The sequence below is a fragment of the Physcomitrium patens genome, chromosome 3 (genome assembly GCF_059467195.1).
Source record: "Physcomitrium patens ecotype Gransden chromosome 3, ASM5946719v1, whole genome shotgun sequence".
Classification (NCBI taxonomy): Eukaryota; Viridiplantae; Streptophyta; class Bryopsida; order Funariales; family Funariaceae; genus Physcomitrium; species Physcomitrium patens.
In genome coordinates, this window is record NC_143412.1 from 3,970,965 (window position 1) to 3,992,608 (window position 21,644).

Genomic DNA, 21,644 nt, shown 5'->3' on the forward strand with positions numbered 1-21,644 from the left:
CGCACCATAAGACGGACTCAGTCAGCGCGTAATAATAAGTAGCAACAACCGATCATCACCTTCCCAGTGCAGCGTCTGCCTTTTGTGTTTATTTTATTTATTTTACTAGGACCCCAATTCCTCCTTCCCAGTCCCTGGAAATACATTCCCCGCTCTAATCCGGTGGCGGATCTTCGAATCTCGGACCCTCTGAGGCTGTGTGGCAACGCAATCGACAGATCGGTGAGAGCCCCGTTTGGCCGTCGCGAGGCTGCGTGCAGTTCTTCTACTCTCTCACCCTCTGGCGCGCGAGCGCGCCTGCCCTCGCGCTGGGGCCCAAGGCTCGCTGCGGCCCAGGCCTCGTCGCTCTGGCGTCCCCGGTCGATGGAAAAGCCTGGCACCCTCGACGATGGAATTAGCAAGTGGTGGATCTGGTGGGGTCCAGGGCAGTTGACCGGGTTCGGTTGGATAGGACCGGTTCTGGCGGGGTCCGGCGGCACGGACACCCTCCCTTGCAGTTAGTTATCTGGTGAGCCTTCTCTGTAAGTTACTACCCCCACCCTTCTCCCCCTACGACTAGGTAACCCGGCCCCTTCCCTCTCTACGATTGCTCCACGACCCGTTCCCACCTCCGCCTGGATGAACGTGACTCCCATCCTCATCCACGACGAATGACTCTATCCATATCCTTTCATCTATATCCATCCTTTCATCCATCCTTTCAACTACCTCGATTCCCCAACTCTTGCCAGCTCATAAATAATTAGTTGTTGCACTCTAATTTATTATTTTGAAATTTTTGGGGGGAGAGCTTGTCACTTGTGGGGAAGAGTTAAAACTGACCGCCCAATGATGAGCTGGAGAAAGAGAGTGAAAAAGTAGGAAAAAATAAAATAAAAATAAAATAAAATCTGCCCTGCCCATGCACCTTAGCATGTGACCAAGAGCGAGCATGGGTTGGGTTTTTCTTCAGGGTAATGGTACCCATTTACCACCCTCACATGGTTGGATGATGGATGCCCTTGTTCCAAGCTTACCCACAACCTTGAAACCATACAAAAGGGTTGAGATGAGATAGAAAGGAGTGAGAGAGTTTTGTGCAAGTTTTGTCCTTATTGGGGATCACACTTGCAAGGAGCCCTGACATGGGCGGTGCCTCACAAAAGCATGTGGAAGTAGTAGTAGTAGTACAACAACAACAACAACAGTAGGACCTCAAAAGTGGGTGGCCTGCAGGTTCCATCTCGGAAAGTGATCTCCTCCCCCCCTCTTTTCTGTCTTCGTCTTCCCCTCCCTCCTTCCCCCTCAATCAGAATTTCCTCCCCAGGAGATTTCTGTGGGGTTTGCCCTTAAAATTTCACACCAAGCCTTGCAAATCCTGCATGGAACTGGCTTGGAAATTGGGGTTGGAATTGGCATGCCCTAATTTGCTTTGGATCATTTTGGGTTTTTACTGTAGGATGCTTTCATTTCAACTCATTGACAAACTTAGGGGGTTGAATTTGTTTCAAGTTTTGCAAAGTTTGGGTTTGAACCTTATTTTTGGCTGATAGTACTCAATCTATTTTACTTTTTTTTAATTTTTAATATTTTTTTGTTATTGTTGAGATGGAAAGAATTTTTTAACATTGTTATTACATGACTTTTGAAAACTACCATCTATTTTAAAGTATAACTTGATTTTGAAATGGTATGAATTAATTTAATCTACTTAAATATTTTTACTACAACTAATTCTAACTTTTAATTTTCGATCTTATAAAATTTTAATCATTTAAGTTGTAATGAAAACACACAAATTATATATATATATATAATTTTTGTGTTTTCTTTAATATGCCAATTAAGCAAACACATACAAATCTACAAATGTGGTGTTCAAAGTAAAGCTTTAAGATAACTATTAAAGATTTTTTTATTATTATGATATCAAATATTAACAGCCCCTTAGTAAAATAAATAAATCAATAAATAATGTATTAGTTGAGAAAAAAAAATTCTGAAATTTTAATAAATAATGTGTTCGGAACAACAACAAAAATTTACAAGCTACAAAAGATTGTCGTGATTAAAGACTTCAAAGTGACATGCCTCCATAGAAATTGTTATACTTGTACATGAACAAACATTTCATATAATCAATCTAGATAAAACAGTTCAATATTATATTGATATGCATGGAATCATTAGAGGATGATACAATATATAATTGTATCTTTTGAAGGCACTTCTAACAAGATATAGATCTAAAAAGGTCTAAAAGATCCCTAATTGATATCACTACATCCCACCTGATGTTCTTCTAGAAAACTAGCTCATAATATACCTTATTTTTTGTGCCCAATTTCTCTTTCTTTGCTTTAAGACATAGTCAAGATTAAGAGGGAAACAATGACTTTTTTATAAAAAAATAGGTAGCAAGTTATTTTAAAAAAACAAAACATAATATTTGCTTCAAAAATTAGTTAATTCAAAATTATGTTATGTTATATTATCTACTTATTTATTTGGCTGCCAAAAACTTTTTTTATTTTTTATTTGTACTATTTTTGAGTCAATATTGAGATTAAATATAACACTGCCAAATCTGCCATAAACACAGAAGTGCACAATTTAGCCAATTAAAGTCATGTGAAATATATTAATTTATGAACACTAAACATTCATATAAATATATATATATATATATATATATATATATTTGAGTTAATAACAAGACATATGTAAGGCATATATAAGTAAGAGCTTAACATTTTTACTAAAAATTAAAAGCTGCCAAAAAAATCACATACAATGGAAATATAAATATATCTTTTATGTTCAAAGTTGTACGATTATATATATATATATATATATATATATGGATTCTAAAGATACTTAATTGGAGAAATTTTAATACAATTTCAGTGTATAAAGCTTAAAATGCCAAAAGGCAAAAAATATTATATCTGAATAATATTATTTTCGTCAATAAAACTTAAATATACAAACCACATGCATAAAAAATAAGATTACATGCACTGTAATAATTTTGATAATAATAAATTTAAATATAAAAATTAAATAATTATGCATGCCTTGGAAAAACTAAAAATGGTTAAAATTTTGACATTCATTAATATTTTAAATTTTAAAACATTCGATAAAAATCAAGTAAAAAAAAATGTAAAGGTCCAAATTTTAGTTACAAATATTTTGATATGTTATGGTTTTTAAAATATTAATTAAACTAAATGTAATTCAATTTTAAATTTTATATATTTTTTAAGAAATTTTTAGTTAAATTAAATTATAATATTATAAAAAAATATTAAGTAAGTTTTATAAAGGCATAATAGTAAGTTTTATATTTAAATTAACAAGAATCTTAAAGCATGCTAGCTCAAGAGAATCATTTGTTTAGAATGTTTGCAAATTTAAAAGGCACAATCATATCTTATTATTAATAGATTTTAAAAGATAATAAGTTTTTATGATAAATTATTATATCATTAAAATATAAATTAATTTGATAAAGTAAAAATATTAAAAAACACATTTAAAAAACCCAAGACACAAATAAATTAATAATATAAATATTCTCAAGAAAATAAAGTAGCAATTGTAAATAAAAATAAATTTATGAAGATATTAAATTGGCCAACCTAATTTTTAATTGACCCACTTGTTTTACAGTCTATGGTAGAGAGCGCACCTAATTATTTTGGTAGAGATAATAATTTTATTTTATTGTAAGATATTGTTGGTTGATACAAGATGGCAGCTAATCCATTGGCATGATCTAAGATGGATAAATTAATTAAAAAATAAGATGTAGAGGTAGATGTTTTAGAAGACTAGAGCTTACTTGAGATGTAACACAACCAATTTATGAACAATGTTTAACTATCTTGGAGTAAATTAATGCACATCAAAAAGTAAAAAGAAGCAAATACAACTATGACAAAGTTGATGTGGAGAGAAACCAACACAGTCAATATTTAAAAGTCATGTTGTGGATTGATTTATGATTTAATGAATAAAATGTAGTATTTTAAATTTGAGTACATAATGTAAATTTTGATCAAATGTTATAAGAATTGGGATGTCATGAAATCTTTATGAAATAAAATATTTTTATTTTTATTTATTATTACTATTATTTTAAAAAATAATGTAGATTTAAGTCATGGTGCTTTCTTTATGTGCTAATTAAAACCATATGGAACCAAGTGCCAGACTTAGAAAGGAATGTTTTGGTCACAAATTAGAAATAGCATTAGAAATAGCATTTAAAATATATTATGTACAATTTTAAAATAATATCATCTAGTAGACTGTATCATAAAGTAGATTTTTTTAAAAAAAAATACTAAGAAAATTAGTTTATTATTATCTTCCAAAATTTAAAAGAAAAAAATACAGTAGTTCACATTATATGATTATGATTATAATTTTTTTTTTGCCTCCTATGCTTATTATTCCTTGTAATGCAACAAAACACTTCCAAGATTATTTTTTTAATTCATTTTTAAACGGTTCTTTCTACAATGACTATTTGATTTCATATGTTTTGGAAAATAGTATCTTACAATTTGGTCTCAAACTATAATATTCACTCTTAATTGAATGGGTATATTTTTAAAAAATTAAAAAATTAAAATTTTAAATTTTAAAAATACATCTTATTCATTAAACGTTTGATATCAAATATGTCCAAAAAAAAAAAAGACAAGATCAGTGACAACAAATGAATTAATATCCAAACTTACAATATTATGACATCAAATCCGATCGTCATGTCAATCTCAGCACCGAAATGTTGACTCAAATTAGTCCTACATTCCTGAATTTCTCAATGTCCTTGTAAAGCAAAAGTTAACAAGCCAAACAAATAAGGAAAAAAGTAAAAGTAAAAGGAAGCGACAGCAAAGAGGAACTTGAGAGGCAGCAGAAGTGGGAAATCGGGCACGCCACAAACCAATCCAGCGACCGAGACAAGAGAGTCGGGCAGACATGGCGGGCCAAAATATTTTTGCATCTGCCCGAACTCTGTACAGGACGAGGAGGACTCATGAAGCGAGGCAGGACCTCTTCGTCCCCAAACGTGTCAAGGGGAGCTGGACCGGGCCGGGTCGGGTGACTGTGGCAATGGAGTCACGGAGGATTATTCGGGGAGTGTCCGAGGGGCCCGGGATTAAGGAGGAAAGGGGGAGGAAGGAGAGGAGGGGCGGAGCTGTGATTGGTTAGACGGTTCTGGTGCCCTTTTTCCCCATTGCCCCTCAAAACATGGCCACTCCTCGGCCCACAAATCAGATTAGAGAGAGAGAATAAATATATAGCACTCTAGAGAGAGAATAAAAGATCCCCCCCTAGACGAATGAATGATCTTCGTCGGATGACAGATTTTCCGTCCGAAGCTGTTGGGTGGATGAATTCGTGGATGAATGAACTGCTGGATGGATAGATATCGTTCTGATGTAAATGAGTTACTGCTGTGAATGCGAGTCAAGCTTGACATAATGTTGGTGTTTGTTACCAGTATGGTTTTGGTCACTTAGTGTAATCCACGGTTTATTATTATTATTATTATATATTTTCCAAATTTTAGATGGAGTCGTTAAAGAATTAGTGCATGCTACTGTTGGAAATAAATAATTTAAAATAACCTGAATTGCTGTTTTGTATATATATATATATATATATATATTTATTTATTTACATATCTACAGGTTTATGTCACCTTTGCAGTAAATAAATAGAAAAATATGAAAACACATTATGGTCAAAAAGGCATAATAGCATTTTCAATATATATCAAATTCAATGCTCGCCGTTTGTTACTAATGGAAATCATAATAATAATAATAATAATAATCCTTTCCTTCTCTTTAGTTTTATATTTGTTTATTTTCATAAAATATGCAATAAAGAGCTCAATCCTAAATTCTGATTGACTTTTAAGGCCATGACTGCACTTTATCGATCGGAGAATCTTATTTAACAAGTAATATCTTTTTAATTTCCTTTTGCACGGAATATATTATAATGGTAAAACTGATGTAAAAAGAAAAGGAAGAATGATTGAAAGCAAATAGATCCTGCGCTCATACTATGTACTTAAACTGGTTAATTATAATCAAAATCTTTAAACTGAAGAGTTTCTGAGAGTGAGCTGAACAAATCAAAGGAAAATACAAGTCATATGATTGAATAAATTATAACTTGTTATAATAACAGATTTTTGTGAAAAGAAGAAAGATCACATAAACAGTAATAATTCTATTGATGTTTGAAGCCAAAACTCTATATTTTTTTTAAATAATTTTAATATTGTATTTTGTTGTAAATTTATTGTATTTAATGCATTATGGAAATATTAACAACTTAAAAACAGATAATGACAAGAATAATGTAAATATTGTGTGCAACAGAAATGTTTTCTGTGACACTTTGATATGAATATGTACATTTACTGGTACAAAAGTAAAAGGTATGAACTTGAGCATGCTTGGGATTCATTGGGTACCTAATTCTGCTTGGAAAATAAAACAAACAAATTATATATTCAGACCAAGTTTCTAACTTTAAAAAAATAACAATTCACATAACCTGGGTTTAATTATTAGCAGTTAAATAATTGATATCATGTATTTGTGTGAGTTTAACATTACTGTAATAAATAAGTATCACATGTAGATATAATTTTAAATAGTTCGCTAGATTGCTTTTGAGGATAGAGTGAATACTCTTTGGTTTGGCTTTTGTCCGATATTAGTAGAGCTGCTATTTTAGGGGGGTTACAGTGGCGGCAGGGTGGAGGGGTCATTGGATGCATTTTTAAAATAATAAAATAGTAGTTTTCAGAAATTATCCCACGTATACTTGTAGTAACATACCATTATTAGTGTGTTTCATGTATTAGAATGTAACCAGGTAATTAAATTGAATAATCACAATGTGCATATTATGGTGAACACATATTAATATGCATGTTCTAACGGTCCATGGTTTTCATTCGTAGATTGTCAACTTAACCTAGTCATATTAAAAAGACAGTTTCCTAAAGACAACTTGATACTAAAATGGTGAAAAAGTATTTAGGGTTGCGTATTTCCAAAATTTTGAGTTTCATAGCTGTGTCTAATGTATTTCATGGCTTATTTTGGTATTCTTCTTCTTCTTCGTTTGTTGTTTATTTATTTATTAACTTATTTGAATTTTCATTCATGTACATCTAAAAGAGTAATTCGAACAGTTCTGCCTTCAATAACAAACCCGGCAGATCTCGAATTTAAAAAACAACATAAACAACGATATCCAAATCCGAACATCTGGTGCATCACTTTAGAAGCAAAAGGCAAACACACGAAATCCAACAGCGTATGATGTCCATTGGATCATCATCCATCTAACGGTGCGATCGCATCCCGACAGGCACCACCCTCACAAACACGACCAACCCAACGGAATGATCACTTTTAGACGAATGACATACCAGGACGAATAACATACATTATATCATCCATCAATCGATGGTGAAGGACTCCGCCGCCCGGAATCCAATTGGGCAGGGGCGGCCCACGGGGGAAGGTAACTGGGAAAGAAAACACAACAACAGAGGAACAGCTGGTATGAAGTGAATGGGTGGGGCAGACAGGGACAACATTCCAGTTGTCCTAAATATCCATGGGATCGATCTCCTTTCTCTTTCTCCCCCAATGAGGCCCCCCCTTCTCTGTGCAAACCGCCTGGGCAGCAGCAGCAGCAGCCCTTTTGGACCACATTCTCAAAGTCTGTAGCCAACAACCCACCGGGCCCCACCCTCCTTTTCCCCCGGGCAGCAGCTGCCCATAAACCCAACCCCCCCCTTGCCCATGTGGCCTTTTAAGTGGTAGGCCATGGGCGGCCCGAGGGGGTAGTCTCACAAGCATTGAACACCTGGTGAGGGCGCGGGGGTGGGAACAGGGGTTACGTGGATTCCACGTCAGCACAATTCCTGACTGATTGCCCAGGTGGACTGACTGATCGCACCCTTCAGGAGCATTTTCCGTGTTTGGAAATTTTCACCACGTGTCAGGTGGAGTAGGGTTGGGGCGCCAATTCACACACGGAATGTGTCTCCTGCGTGGAGCATTTTTTTCATCTTTGTATTGGAGGGATTAGGGCTTTACTGAGATCCTTGCCCCTCCCCCTTGTGAACAGTGAGTGAGCGAGTCAAGGGGGGGGGGGGAGGGGGGGGGATGGCTGGGCCGTGCCCCTGAAGGCTTTGAACTCTGCACCAACAAAAGAATATAATATGATAATAAAAATAGAATGACAAAAATTCGGGCTCGTCATTTAATGTGGGCTCTAGTCCCAATTTTTTTCTTTTGTGGACCCTACCTTCGTGGTGGTTGTATAAAGGAGGGGCCTTCTATATTGTATTTATTCTGTACAATGTTCCATCCAAACACGTCAAACCAAAAAACAAGGTTCTTCCCCTTGAGTTGCGAACTACGACCTGTTCAAGGGAGGAAGGGATGTGGCCTTCTTTTCTACAAATCTACACCTATAGATTACAATTTTTAATTTTTTTTTCTAATAAATTATGTTTTTTATTTTTATTTTTTATATTAGGTTTATTTCAATGAACCAAGTATCATTTCAAGGTTCCATTAGATTCATGAAAATGGACTTAGAAGAAGAATGAAACAAGATGCAACTTCATGGATGAAAAAAAACTCAACATACATAGATGGATGGCAAGTCTAGGGCTCCATTGGGTCCCAATGCTCTTGAAGTGAGCACCCTAAAGGTTGTCAAGCCATGCACACAAACACAATGCACCTTTTCATTGAGTGGAACACAAGACAAACTTTCATTGCAACAAAAAGACAATAATAAATGAAATTTTTTATCTTATAAAATTTTATAAATAAATTCATTTAATTTAATTTAATTTAATGTTTTTTTCTCTTAAAAATTGCTTAGAATAATTTGGATCTAAACTTATACAAGAGATTTTTCTATTGTATAAGTCTAGGTCAAATGAACAAAGGCAAGGAGCATAATTGTAGTAGGCATTTTTTCTAAGGTTGATCTTGCATAATATTCCCCATCTCTCTTCATAGAATATTCACTTAAGATTACAATTGATATAGATTTCTAAAGGAGGTAAGGAGAATTTTTGTCCTTAGCATACTATTTTATCATGTTAGATTTGTGCTTGTGTTTGAACACTCTTTTTATACTTATTAATGGTTCTAGTAGTTTTTTTATTTTATAATAAAAGTTGATTTTTTTCTCTACATACTTATTGAAGGATTAACCATAAACATTGAGGATACCAAAATTTTGCAAAGTACATACCTTCTAAATGTACTCTAGTTCAATAAAACATGTTAACGTTTTAATATCAAGTTTTTTCTTAAATTTGTTAATGCATTACCTATCCTTTAAAACTTTAATCTTTCTATTAAAAATCTATTGCAAAGGTCATCATTATAAAGATTTTGACAATTTATTTTCATGTAATTAAAATAAAAAAAAATCTTGTTTTTTTAAATTTTGTAATACCATAAGATTTTTTAAATTTATAGATTACACTATATATTATTTTAATAACAATAGAAAAATAGTGAGTCCTTAGTTCTGTAGCTAATCAGCATTCAAAGCTATCACATTCAAATTACTTATGCCATCTTAAATTAGTAAATACCAAGATGTGTGTAACAAAATTCATCAATCATGTAAGAAATGATATGTTATGCCAATTTTGAAGTCCAAACAAAGTTTCTTTTAACATTTGTTTCTATGCAATTGTTCAATGAATCCATATCTGTTGCCTTGTACATTATATAAATTTACTATAAATTAGCATTAGAAGGATTAGTTGGGCAATCTTTTATTCAAGTTACAACTCAAAAGTCAAGTACACAGAGTGAAAAATGTTCCTTATTTAATGAAATGTAAAATTGGTTATAGAGGCTTTTTGCAATCTAGACAAATATCCATGTAGATGGGTACATTCGCATGTTTGTTTTCATTTCCCATTTTGTGAAATTGGTTGCCAAAGATTCTTGGTTCAACTTAGTTTTCTGGTATGCTACTGAGGCTTATCAATCAAAGAGATTAGAAACATTGGATATGGTTAACAATGCTATGTGAGAAAGTATTTGAGTTTTATTTTTTTATTTTTTTATTTTCTATAATACCATATTAAAAATCTTGTGAGGTACAATTCCTTGTTATTTTTAGTATGTTATACTGTATTGGATAAAACCAATCATACTTCAAGATTTCAACTTAATTTTTAATCTGGAAACAAACATTTTTTTATTTTCAAAGGGTCATTAGTAAAATTTAACATCGTTTGTTTATGTCTGATTTTTGAAATGTATATATTCAATAAAAATATTTAAAAGAAATTTCAAATTTAATACTTTGTTATATACTTTCTACATTTTAAAATCCTAACCTTGGCTACTAATAGTTGGGATTAGGGCATTGCAATGTGGCCAACAATATATATATATATATATATATATATCTATGAAGACAATGGATTTTATCCACAAGATTTGTATCTACATGTACAACTGTGAACTAAAACTCATTGTAGAAACTTTCACAACAAAGTAACTTCTAAGCATCTTCCATGATATACCTCACAACACAACTATAGAAACGTAATTGCATATTGAGCTAAGCTTGCCTAATTGTATAAGACTGATTATTCAAAAACCCACACACATACACATACATAAATACACTTGACCCTCTGTTATATGATCCCTTGTAAACCAATATCCTCCGATATTCAAAACAAAATGAGTTCCAACAATTGCTTTCTTGTGGCGTGAACTGATACTTTCTTCTCTCCAATATCCAATGCATTTCATGAGCAAAATTGGTTTACTATTGTATACAAAACAATAAAATAAAATAAAAAACAATGAAAACAAAGAACAAAGCTAACTACATAGTGATGTAGTTACAATGAATGTTGGAGTCAAGAAACAAGCAATGACTGATGTTTTTTTTTGGCATTGTAGCTCATTTTGTATTTGGCAAGCAATATTATAAGTAGTAGCATGCAAGGAAAATGAAAGGTCAAGGATTTTGACAAATTTTTGGTAGAGTTTTAGTTTTTCTTTGTTTGTTATTTCCGTTTCCGCTTCCTCTAGCTTGTCAACATTATTAGCATCATTTTAGTTGTATTCCACTACTTCTACAATCTCTTCATCTATAAACTATAGATAGATAATTTCTTCATTGATAAGATTTAGACGAGCTTCAATTGACATTGGATTGCAAATATCTAGTTTCTCTTTGGTTGAAGATAGTTCATTGTTGATACTTGCTTCCTCAATTTTGACTTCTTGGTCTATAAATATAATGTCTAATAAGCTTAAAGCATTATCGAACTTCAGGAAGCATATGAATTGTCTTACTAAGAAAATAAGAATATTGTTCCATTCATTATTACATCAATGCATTATTGTTAGTTGATTGACTTTGTAAATATCAAATCTACTAGCATTATCTTTATCAATTGCATCTTATAGCTGAAAGCAACAATAACGCCTTTTAAAGGCAACAATGATCCTTGCATCCATAGAATAAATTATTGAGATTGTGTTTGGTAGAAGAAATACAATCTCAATATTTGACAATTCAACTTTTTTCAAAACGTGCAAAAGAATATTGTTAAAAAAAAGGAGAATCCTTTCATTGATATTTTTTAGCCATCCTTAAATGAATTGGCTAATCATTCATGTTTTTTTTATTTGCATAGTAGAAAAAATTAAGTTGTTTGCCAATTTTCTTATTAAAGTAGAACAGTTTCCATACATGGCTAATATAAAAGGGATTCAGCTTGTTCAAGCCATCTACATTAGTGGTAAGAGCAATGATGATTCTCGTTTTATCCTTTTTCATTCCTGCAATCTAGCAAGCATCAATTATCTTACTCAATAACAGAATAACAATAGAATAACTTGGTTTTGTCCATGTTGTAAATGTCATAGAAGGCATACCACTTGATTTTTACGTGAAGCTCAAGAAGAGATACTTTAATTGTAATAGTGTTGGCCAATGCACTTTCACCATGCAACTTGAATGCTCAAAATTCATATCATTGCTTAAACTTCTAAACCCAACCATTTGAAAATCTTGGTAGATTTGCAATGCTCAAAAGCATGGCACACTTTCTTCCTTTCTCTTGTATAAATCCATCAGTGAACACAACACCTCAATGCTGGCATTGCAAAATCGAATTAGCCAACACTTAGTCTAACTAAGGATGCATTGGAAGCCGTTGGCACTGTGTAGAGAGTCTAGACAAGTCGAGGCTCTCATACTCTTAGTGCTTATTGAAAATGGGGTTGATGGTACTCTGCAATAGCAATTTTTGAAGATTGAAATCATCTGCTGCCCATGTTGCAAGCTCTTTATAGTTCATAAATGGGTTTTCTGCCTTTTTCTGGCAAATTCCAAGCCTTTGCTCATTGGTAAGTGTCTTTGACATTGCTCTGATTTGTTTGTTGAATAAGTACGTTCCTTAGTAACCCCACGGAGTTTTGTCTGTAAAAATCAAGGAACACCTTGGGGACCAACTTTTGCATTTTCCAAAACTCAAAATCTCCCTTCAAGTTTTCATTATATTAGCCAACCACAATTTGACACTCATCAACCAATCGCAATCTGTCACTCTATAATTCGATACCCTCCAATATTAGATACATTTCGGCGTCCACCAATCGTATCGGTTAACGGAGAGTCAACTATATATATATATATATATATAGTGTGAGATGAACAGAAGACTAGAGAAAAGCAGAGCTAAGCATGACAGTTGAGTAACTTGTTCTTCACAGAGCCTAGAGTTGTTGCCGTGCTGCATGCATACTCCTCCTGTACACAACCCTACTGTTATGGATTACGTGGAGAGCTCGAAGAATCTCAACGGAGCTAAAAGCTTAGATCCAATGCAAACAAACAAACTTCCTGCAGTGAAAGAAGAAGGAAAAACAGGATTTTACAGTTGTGTACAAGTTGATGGCAGAGGCAAAAATGGATATGGATATGGATATGGAGGCTCATACTGTGCAGGTATTGACTTCGTCCTGGAGGTCCAAGAGTGTAGCGTAACTCTATTCACGGATGGGCTTGAAGTTGCGATAAGCGACCACTGCGTAGAATGGGTCCTTGCTCGCAGATTGGAAGAGGTTGGTGATGAGAGACAAGGGATTCGGGGAAGAGTTTTGAGAGGATTGGGTGGGGGAGATGGGCTTCTTCACCACCTCCGGAGTGGTAAAGCCTTCTATGCACTGGAAGTATTGTTTCACGAGCTGGGTTCGACTGTAGTCGCTGCCGTCTCGCCACGCAGTTACGGCTTTTTCATAGAACATGCGGTTGCTGAAGCTCACGATGCAGACACCACCGGGTTTGAGGACGCGGAAGATATCGGCGAAGACCTTTTCGGGTTGCTCCAAGTACTGGACGCTGACAGTGCAGAGGACGGCGTCGAAGGAATTGTCAGCACTCTCCAGCTTCGGCTCCTCGTTTAGGTCTTTCACGAAGAATTGGTTGAGCTGTCGGTTGCGGGCAAGCTCCTGTGCGTTGAGACCGTGTCCCACGACACGCTTGTATTTCTTCTCGGCTGCATGAAATGTTGGGAGGGGACACGGATGTTCGTGAGAATTGGTCACAAATGTACAAGAGAGATGTTGCCAGGATTTTGATAGTTAGGGTAATTGGAATGGGGGGTTGGAAAATTAGGTTATTTTGGCGTACCTGGCAAATGACTGACCCAGGAGCTCATGAGATCCAAGACCTCGGCATTGTCAGGTATGCGCTCGCGGTACAGATCAGTAAGTGTTGCAATGAATTGATCATCCACGTGAGTAACAAACCTTGGGGAAGAATAGAAGCCCCTGTCCGACGTAGGGTTCATTTTAGTTCGACCCTCTTTGCTCAGGACCTGGCGTTGAATTCGACCGGGCTGGGAATCAGTCATGCCGCTACTGCTGCATTCAGGGCTTGCCATCTCTCGATACTTTAAAATTCTTTTTGAGCTCACTGTATCTGGTGGGAGAAGGGGTTTTGTGTGGCTGTGGCAGGTGGAGGAAGAAGACAGATGCGCAGTACGAGGACTTATTACCGCCTGTTTCGCAAGATTGATTGCTGCCATAGCTGCTCTGTGGATAATCACGTAACCACTTCAGACCACACAAAACATTAAAATACCTAAAGGATGCTCACGTTTTAGTGCATCTCTCGCAACCTAGTCTCGCCAAATTCATATTTAAACTGCACATTCCGCTTGATCCGAGTAGCAAAACGAGGGACACTACTCGGCTAATGGCAAAAGAGCTGGAAATTTCTATTTCTTCTGCCAATTCAACTCTTCAAATCAGTGCTAGTGTGGGTGGATGCTACCCAATCATTCTTTGCACCGACGGCAAGGTGTTCGAAAGGGTTCTCTTTATCTCCTCAACACAATTACTAGACCAACCTCAACACAACTGCTCCAAATCCCTCGACCCAATTCATACACCTATCGACAAAAGGAGTCTCCACCTAAACGAACGCAACGCACACAGGGAACCAGATAGTTCAAAATTTTACACAAGAGTCGCACTCACCTGACCCAATTTGAATGGTGTCTGCTCCCGGTATTCTCACATCCGCGGCGGAAATTGATAAGCTGAGCTTATTGACAACAGGTGAGATGCCCCTTAATAATCATTCAGAAAGGAAACGATTCGGGATAGTTCTGAACAATTGCAGGTCTAATGTTGTGTACAAGATTTTTGTCGGATGGGCAACTTTAGAAGAATAAGCTCACGATTAGTGCTTGGCGCATGCGGTGCCAGACAGAAGGGAAGATGGAAAAGTTGAACACGTGTGACAAACTCAGCCTCTCCAAATGACGGATAGGCGTCCTCCACTCAAAATCAACGGCGTACATACAATTCAGAAGTCGTATGATGCTTCTGAAAGTGTTATATTTTCGCATCGAGACATTGAATCCGAAGATCACTTCACAACTGGTACAAAATATTGCAGTGATGCATGTGTGAGCTTTTACTGAGACAGCAAGCGTCTTGTGTCAGATACTAATGCGACATATACACAAGAGATCACAAGGTAAAAAGTCTGTACACTGCAGGTCAGTAGAGAAATGAAGGGCACACCAAAGAGTACGCTAGTTAAAAAGTAGTGCTATTCATTCTGAAGTGAGATGCATCAAATCCCATTCGTTTCAAACGAGTAGACAAGCGAGATGTTTAGATTAAGTCAATCCAAGTGAAAAACCCCTGAAAATAAATACACCTGAAATATTCACATGCCTAAGCACCAAGCAAAACTTGGCTTTGTTTCCGATCAAGCCCTCTTCAGCAAGCGAGCTTTAATCAAAGAATGGGTTAGTTTTTGCTCAAGTCTGTCTTGTGTAGATTACTACTACTGAACAAGTATAAGAACTGAGCTATCCTGAATTATAGTACAAAAGTGCCATCCCTCCCAGGATTCTTTACTCCAGCAGTATCTGCTTCAAACAATCTACTCCAGTGACCCAAGCCATCACCTCAAGACATGCTGAGTTGATTTCATCACTAGAAAGCGTGATGTTCCTTCCACCTACACGTTTTGCCAATAAGATGTACACAGCCATGCATCGGGTATTGTCTTCTTTTCAAATGACTCCACTCAAAGCCACTTAAGCCCTTGTGAGAAATCTGAAGGACGAGCGTTCACCTTCGTTATCAGTACTCGAGTCGAATCACAACCCTGTGTTACTTCTTCGTCGTGGTCCTTTTTCACACCCATAGAAATGGAACAACAAAGTTCTACATCTAGAAAACAGAAGAGAGAACTATGCAGCGGATCACCATGCTTCCACCCGCTCAGCTCGTTGGTCAATGGAAGGAGTCATGCGACCACTAGAACCCTTTCCTTTAGTGCTGTGCGTAGGGGGGAAAAGCGTGAAAGGGCTGAAATCTCCTTGTGGCTCGTCACTGTTGTGCCCAAGACCATTCAGTAACGCGGTCTGTGAGCTATTCCGATCATAATTGTGCTCGGTGGGGCTCCTAAGAAAAGGGTTCGCTTTATGAGGGCCACCAAATACAGGACTTGGTTGACGATCATGAGAACCCGCGAATGGTAGAGGTGGGTATCGTGAGCTGCCACGTTCATGATCCATCCAAACACCACTTAGTGAGCCTTGAGAGCTCGTCCGGTCATGACCTCGGAGAAGCCCTGCGCACGAGTTTTGGGAGGTTTGGAACCATTGTCTATCATGGCGATTAAATACGCTGCCACCATAAACATCATCGTTAGAGTCTTCAACCCACAGGGCGGCTTGAGGATCATGCTCAGGCTCTTCCAACTTGGGAGATTCTGGCGACGAGGGGGGTGAGTGAGATTCCAGCAAACTGGCCTTCCGGTCCTTCAGTGTGCGAAGAATCAGAGTTTTAAGCAAATTCATTACTTGAACGGCATGCATCAGGGCATTGAGCGGATCAACCATCTGCAGGGCAGTAAATATGAATCAGTAAAGGGATAACCTTCATTGACACATAACATGCTAACGGAAAACCACCTTTTAGGATAAGCAATCTTGAGTTACCATGTGAAAAAAGAGGACCATTCGCCATACAACAGCTTCTACAGATAGAGACCACTGCAGAAGTGCTCCATACCTGTGTCATATTAGGAGCGAATACCATTGCAATATTGCGAGCATTCATCTTGTTGAAAGACTCCAGCTCCACGACATCGGCCATCAAGTTAATGGCCCAGTTCAATAGAGCAGACTCCGTAGCCGGCAGTAGCTTAACAAGTGCCAAGCTATCCTTCTCACCGTGGGAAGCAAGAACCTGCTCTGGACTCAATGAATCTAGAACGCCTCTTGGAAGCTCCCTGAACCACGCCTGCACTCAAAACCCATTCTTCTATCAGTTCCTGTGAAAGACGAACACGTAGGAATAGAAACCGCTCCCTCGCTGCTGCTCTGAGGGGGCAATCATATGCCAGAACCTACATATTCCATCTTCTTCTATAATCATAAGAAGGGGTTCCAAACATCTCGCCTCTGAGATAGCCAAACAGGGAAAAGGGGGAATGAAAATATTTCACCGATGCATCTGATGGAGTGAAATTTACCAACCTTAATCAAGCCAGCTAAGGCATGAATATTGATGTCGGCAGGGACGATGCCTTTGTTGAGTTGCTCCCGCACATGCTCCTCGTGACTATTCTCGGGATTTATCCTAAAAATACCTTCAGCCTGAATGAACAGTAAAACTTCTAGTTAGATTGAACCTGAAACTTGGTGCAAACAGGCGTTCATGGAAGGTACCGCATTCTGCAGTCATGTTATACACGTTAGGTCAAGCTAACTGACCCAGACAAGTTCTAAAATGTTCAAATAGAGCAGACATAAAAGATTTCTCATGCTGTTATTCTCAGATTGGACGCACCATGAGCCCTTGTTGATCATAGAGCTGTCTCTGCAAGAGCAGAAGAATAGTCGGGACCATGTTGCCATGAGAGTCGAGTGAACACTGCATTGACTCCACTGAAACTCCAAACACATTCTTGCTGCAAAAAAATAATGTTAAACGGTGAGCATATCAAGAACCACATTATTGCATCCAAGTTTCTGCATATTATCCCACTTTCTAGACATAGTTCATCGCACATAGGACTCTCTTCATATGATTTCGATACCAGCAACTTTCTTTAAACTTCTCACATATGACAGTGAACTACTGACCATATGACGAAACGAAACCAGAACGCTCTTCGAAGTTATATGCCGCCGGGGTGCGATGATAAGGGACTTCAAGGTAATAATCAAAGAAACACAGGGAATGTCACACCACAACCACGTCGGGCATCAAGATCAAGAATCTGATATAACAACGGACCTTGCACTGGGAGTTGGTCTGGGCACTTCATTCTCGTATTCCTCAGGCAGGCCAAGAAACCCATTGTAGCGGTCGAAAGTAACGTGCGCAACATGCTCTACATCCGTCGGCCATCCAATTTCCATGCCCATCTTGGTTTCCTTCCCTTTTCCTTTTTCCTTCTCACCGACCTTGTCTGTGGCTTTCACCCTCTCCCCTTCCATTATTTCTACTCCTTCCGCTGTTTGGCACGTAAGAAGCGACTTTCTAACTGTAGCGAACACCAACGCTACCATTGACAGCTGAGCTCCAGCTTCATGAACTCTCGCGCTTCTGTGCTTTGGCGGAGATGTGCTGAATAAGAATTTCGGATTGATCTTTAAACCGTGAACATCGTCGTTAAAAAGAGGAGGAGCGTTATTGCTAATGCACCCCTCCGTGTCTATGTCCGATAAATACTCTGAGGTTGAGGTGTACTCGTCACTATCGCTGGAAGATGATTGAGTGCTCCTTTGGAACTGTAGGACCGCAGTCATAGTTTCAACAGAATAAGGCGCAGCTCCGAGTCGGCCCCCTTCCGTGGCCTAGTTGTGATCCGAGTCCGGAATTGCTTTTCATTTAATTAGGAGCAAGATTGCGTATTTTAGCACCTGCAGATGTCATGCACAACAGGCAAAACAAATTAGTTAATACCCACAAGATTAACACTCTGATCCTTGACCCTCACACGACGGTACACTGATTGTCGTTCCCGGTTAGTGCGATATTGATTGAGATTTTCTCGCGTCAGGTAACACTGAAATCGACAGCTGTTCCATGAATACCCCTACGATCCTCTAACGTTCACGTCATCGCAACTAATCCAAGTTGAGATAACACACATTAGGTGACATGATTCATCACTTTTCTGATTTCCGCCTATGCGTTCTGCACGAAGGACAGACGTTCGTGCTTCCCACTCCACAACTCCTACGAACTCAAGTTGTTTTAAGACTTTTACAAATAATACTGACTCACTGTCCTACAAATACAGTGGTTGCACTCGTGTAAAAACACTGCAATGCCACCCCTCGATAACGAACCCCAACACTTAAAAGACCACAAAAAAGCTTCAACTGTGTCCTTCAGCGAACGACGAATCGCGTCAACACTGGTCTTGCACACAACTCTTCAAATATATCTCGAAATCATTACATGAAAATCCATCCAACGCCACCAACCATCACGAAGAAGACGTATCCGCCCACTACTTGAAACAAGAGACAAGAATAATGGCAGCTCCCAGTACCCACGCAACACCAGCAACAGACTTGAGCGGCAACGCCAGCAAAACCCAACTCCCAGACCTACCAAAACTGGTTCCCCTCGCGCGTCCACTCCCTCCTCCTTTCACAGCTGCCTTGACTGCCACCCCACTCGCTCCAACCCACTCCCAAACAACACAGAACCGTGATCACTCCCAACTTATTGTTCATGCTCTGCACCGTGACCTCACCTGATCGTCCACATACCGCCTACTCCGAAACCAACCCCGCCATAAAATACTCCCTCCCTCCCACACTCACCCCCACCGTATATCAATTTACTTGCAAGCGCAAAGCACAAAACCGCATCAATCGCTACCCCCAAGACCGAAAAAGCCTTCCTCGCCGAGTAATTGCAGCAGGAATATGCTATTCCTCAGCCGATTGAAGTCTAAAGCAAGAAAAAACCAAGAAGCCTCGCGAGGTAAGAAGGCGGGAATCCAGGCTGAACCAGAGAATTGTCGCCTGCGACACAAAAGCTATGGCTATGACTTGGACGCAACGGAACGCAACGTGACGATTTAGGCCGCAACGGGCCGCAGTACACAACCCCCCTGCCATCCCTGTGCTTTCGCCGACCCCTTCACCCCCACCTCCAGCTCCACCCTTCCTTTTACCGGCCCCGCCACAACCAACTCCTCGCACGCCCTGTACTCATCTGTCCTTGTCTGCCCTTCCCTGATGGCGCGGATGGAGTCCGACTGACGTGGACCCCTCCCACTCTCTATTCCTCGACACCTTTTGAAAGCACCGTCGTCTTTTTGCCGCCTCCCTCTCAAGCTCCAGTCAGAATTCACATCTGTTCTCCCTTTTCGAGGGAAAAAAAAAAAAACAAGACAATCCGACGTGGACTATGAATTGAAGATCTCTTTCACCACGTGGCACTATCGCATAGGTCACGATCCTCTTTTCTTTTTCATGGTTCATTTTGTAGAGAGGAGAATGACCGGGAGTAGCAGGTGAGGGTGGTGTCTTAGGGTTAATAATCATCCAACTGATCTCATAAGATGAACCATTTTTGGAAGTGGATGTGGATGGATGAAATATGGCGCGCCAGCCTGATTGCTAAAGCTTCTAACTATGGGGCTAATGGTAGTTTGGTTTTGTTTTTGAAGTGAAGTTTTCTGACACGTGTCGATATGCAGTCATTACAAGTGTTGATAACCCAAGAACTTGATACCTAAAAATAAATAAATAAATAACCGTAGAACTCGCAGGTTATGCCACATGAGCTTAAAAATAAACAAGTGAATCATTTTCAAATTTTAGGGTTGGAGATTCGGTTCATTTCACATGATCATTTTAGGGTTGAGATTGCGAAGGGGAAGTGTTTGTGTGAGTGACATGGAATTGTCATTCTAAACATAAAGCAAATATTTCAATACAAGAGCAAAAAAACTTTCATGTTAAATTGAAACGAATAATAATCATATTAAATCACACAATTGTGCTTAGGTACAAATAGACCACGAAGTAGAATAAAGAGACTGGTGTATAACATTGGAGTGTTGGAAACATCGAGAGTAATCTAACTAAAGATTATTTTAAGCTCCATAAGTCTTTAAGCTAATATATGTGAGTTTATCTCCATCCAAAACAGTATTGGGTGACAATATTTGAACTAAATTTATTATGTGGAATTACCTATCCATTGTAACTTTGAAGTTTTAATCTCCGTAAATAACACATTATCATTTTGAATTACGGGGGTGAGTGATTGTAGCAAAAAAGAGCTGCCATAGCAAATATTTTAACAGAAGTCCTTTTTTGCGCTTCGAAAGTAAAAAAGTCCAGGTGAAAAAGATTCTAGTGGTTGTTACTTTAGCTTTAGCTTTTACTTTAACGTTTCCCATTTTCAGGGGAGCAATAGCATTACTTTGAGCAAGTATTCGGGCTCCATAATAGGTGTATATCCAAAGTCATTTTAATTTTTGTCTTTTTCGAAACGCATTTTTTCTGTATGATTCCTTCTATCACTTTCAACTTTATCCTCTTTTTGTGTTTATATGTGCAACCCATTTATCCAATTTTGGGTAGGCTTTTCAATAGTACATGTATTTCATTTACACGTCAACTCTAACGAGGAACTTTTTTCTTCTTTACTTTTTATTTTGAAAATTAAAGTTGAATTAATATTTTAAGCATAGTATTTTTAAATGTAGGTTACATCAATCATGGGATATATATATATATATATATATATATAAAGAGAGAGAGAGAGAGAGAGAGAGAGAGAGACTTGTTTTGATAAATTGCATGATTTTCAAAATAAACCAACCAGAACCTGCAACTGCTAATTGGATGAAAATAATAATAATAATAATAACAATACATTGGAGCACTTTTCCTTTTATGTCAAAAATCATTTGGGCATGCTTTGAAAATGAAAATTAGATGGAATCATACCATACAAACTTTAAAACTTAATGTCTTTTTTATTTACTTATTTAAAAAATAAATCGTCACATAGTCTTATTCTGTAGAG

The 21,644-nt window shown here is 37.6% G+C and overlaps 2 protein-coding genes across 7 annotated transcripts; both read right to left on the reverse strand.

Moving 5' to 3' along the window:
* Positions 1-12,558: 12,558 nt before the first annotated feature.
* LOC112280436 (uncharacterized) lies at positions 12,559-15,033 on the reverse strand. 5 transcript variants are annotated; one of them, XM_024515934.3, is made up of 4 exons: positions 14,589-15,033; positions 13,738-14,141; positions 13,047-13,603; positions 12,559-12,855 (listed from the first exon to the last, which is right to left on the reverse strand). In XM_024515934.3, the coding sequence occupies exons 2-3, from the start codon at positions 14,132-14,134 to the stop codon at positions 13,095-13,097; spliced, it is 906 nt and encodes a 301-aa protein (XP_024371702.1). In that variant the 5' UTR covers positions 14,135-14,141; positions 14,589-15,033; the 3' UTR covers positions 12,559-12,855; positions 13,047-13,094. The 5 variants fall into 5 exon arrangements, with proteins under 5 accessions (XP_024371702.1, XP_024371703.1, XP_024371705.1 ...); XM_024515935.3 differs by having other exon boundaries at positions 12,559-12,867; positions 14,589-14,801; XM_024515937.3 differs by having other exon boundaries at positions 13,738-14,136; positions 14,589-14,779.
* A 184-nt stretch (positions 15,034-15,217) lies between these two features.
* Positions 15,218-19,539, reverse strand: LOC112280434 (rho GTPase-activating protein 3). Of its 2 annotated transcripts, none has more exons than XM_024515932.2 (6): positions 19,351-19,539; positions 17,877-18,505; positions 17,427-17,547; positions 17,114-17,233; positions 16,647-16,877; positions 15,218-16,474 (listed from the first exon to the last, which is right to left on the reverse strand). In XM_024515932.2, exons 2-6 carry the CDS (start codon positions 18,389-18,391, stop codon positions 15,833-15,835), a joined length of 1,629 nt encoding a protein of 542 aa, XP_024371700.1. In that variant the 5' UTR covers positions 18,392-18,505; positions 19,351-19,539; the 3' UTR covers positions 15,218-15,832. The 2 variants fall into 2 exon arrangements, with proteins under 2 accessions (XP_024371700.1, XP_024371699.1); XM_024515931.3 differs by having other exon boundaries at positions 19,206-19,446.
* Positions 19,540-21,644: the final 2,105 nt, after the last annotated feature.

Excerpts from the sequence above, each read along its gene's own strand:
- LOC112280436 (XM_024515934.3), bottom strand. The coding sequence starts at position 14,134 with ATGGCAGCAATCAATCTTGCGAAACAGGCGGTAATAAGTCCTCGTACT. Across the intron at positions 13,604-13,737 it reads CTGGGTCAGTCATTTGCCAG|CCGAGAAGAAATACAAGCGT; the intron begins GTACGCCAAAAT and ends CATTTCATGCAG.
- LOC112280434 (XM_024515932.2), bottom strand. The coding sequence starts at position 18,391 with ATGACTGCGGTCCTACAGTTCCAAAGGAGCACTCAATCATCTTCCAGC. Across the intron at positions 17,234-17,426 it reads ATGATCAACAAGGGCTCATG|GCTGAAGGTATTTTTAGGAT; the intron begins GTGCGTCCAATC and ends CTGTTCATTCAG. Across the intron at positions 16,878-17,113 it reads CCTTAGCTGGCTTGATTAAG|GCGTGGTTCAGGGAGCTTCC; the intron begins GTTGGTAAATTT and ends TTTTGAGTGCAG.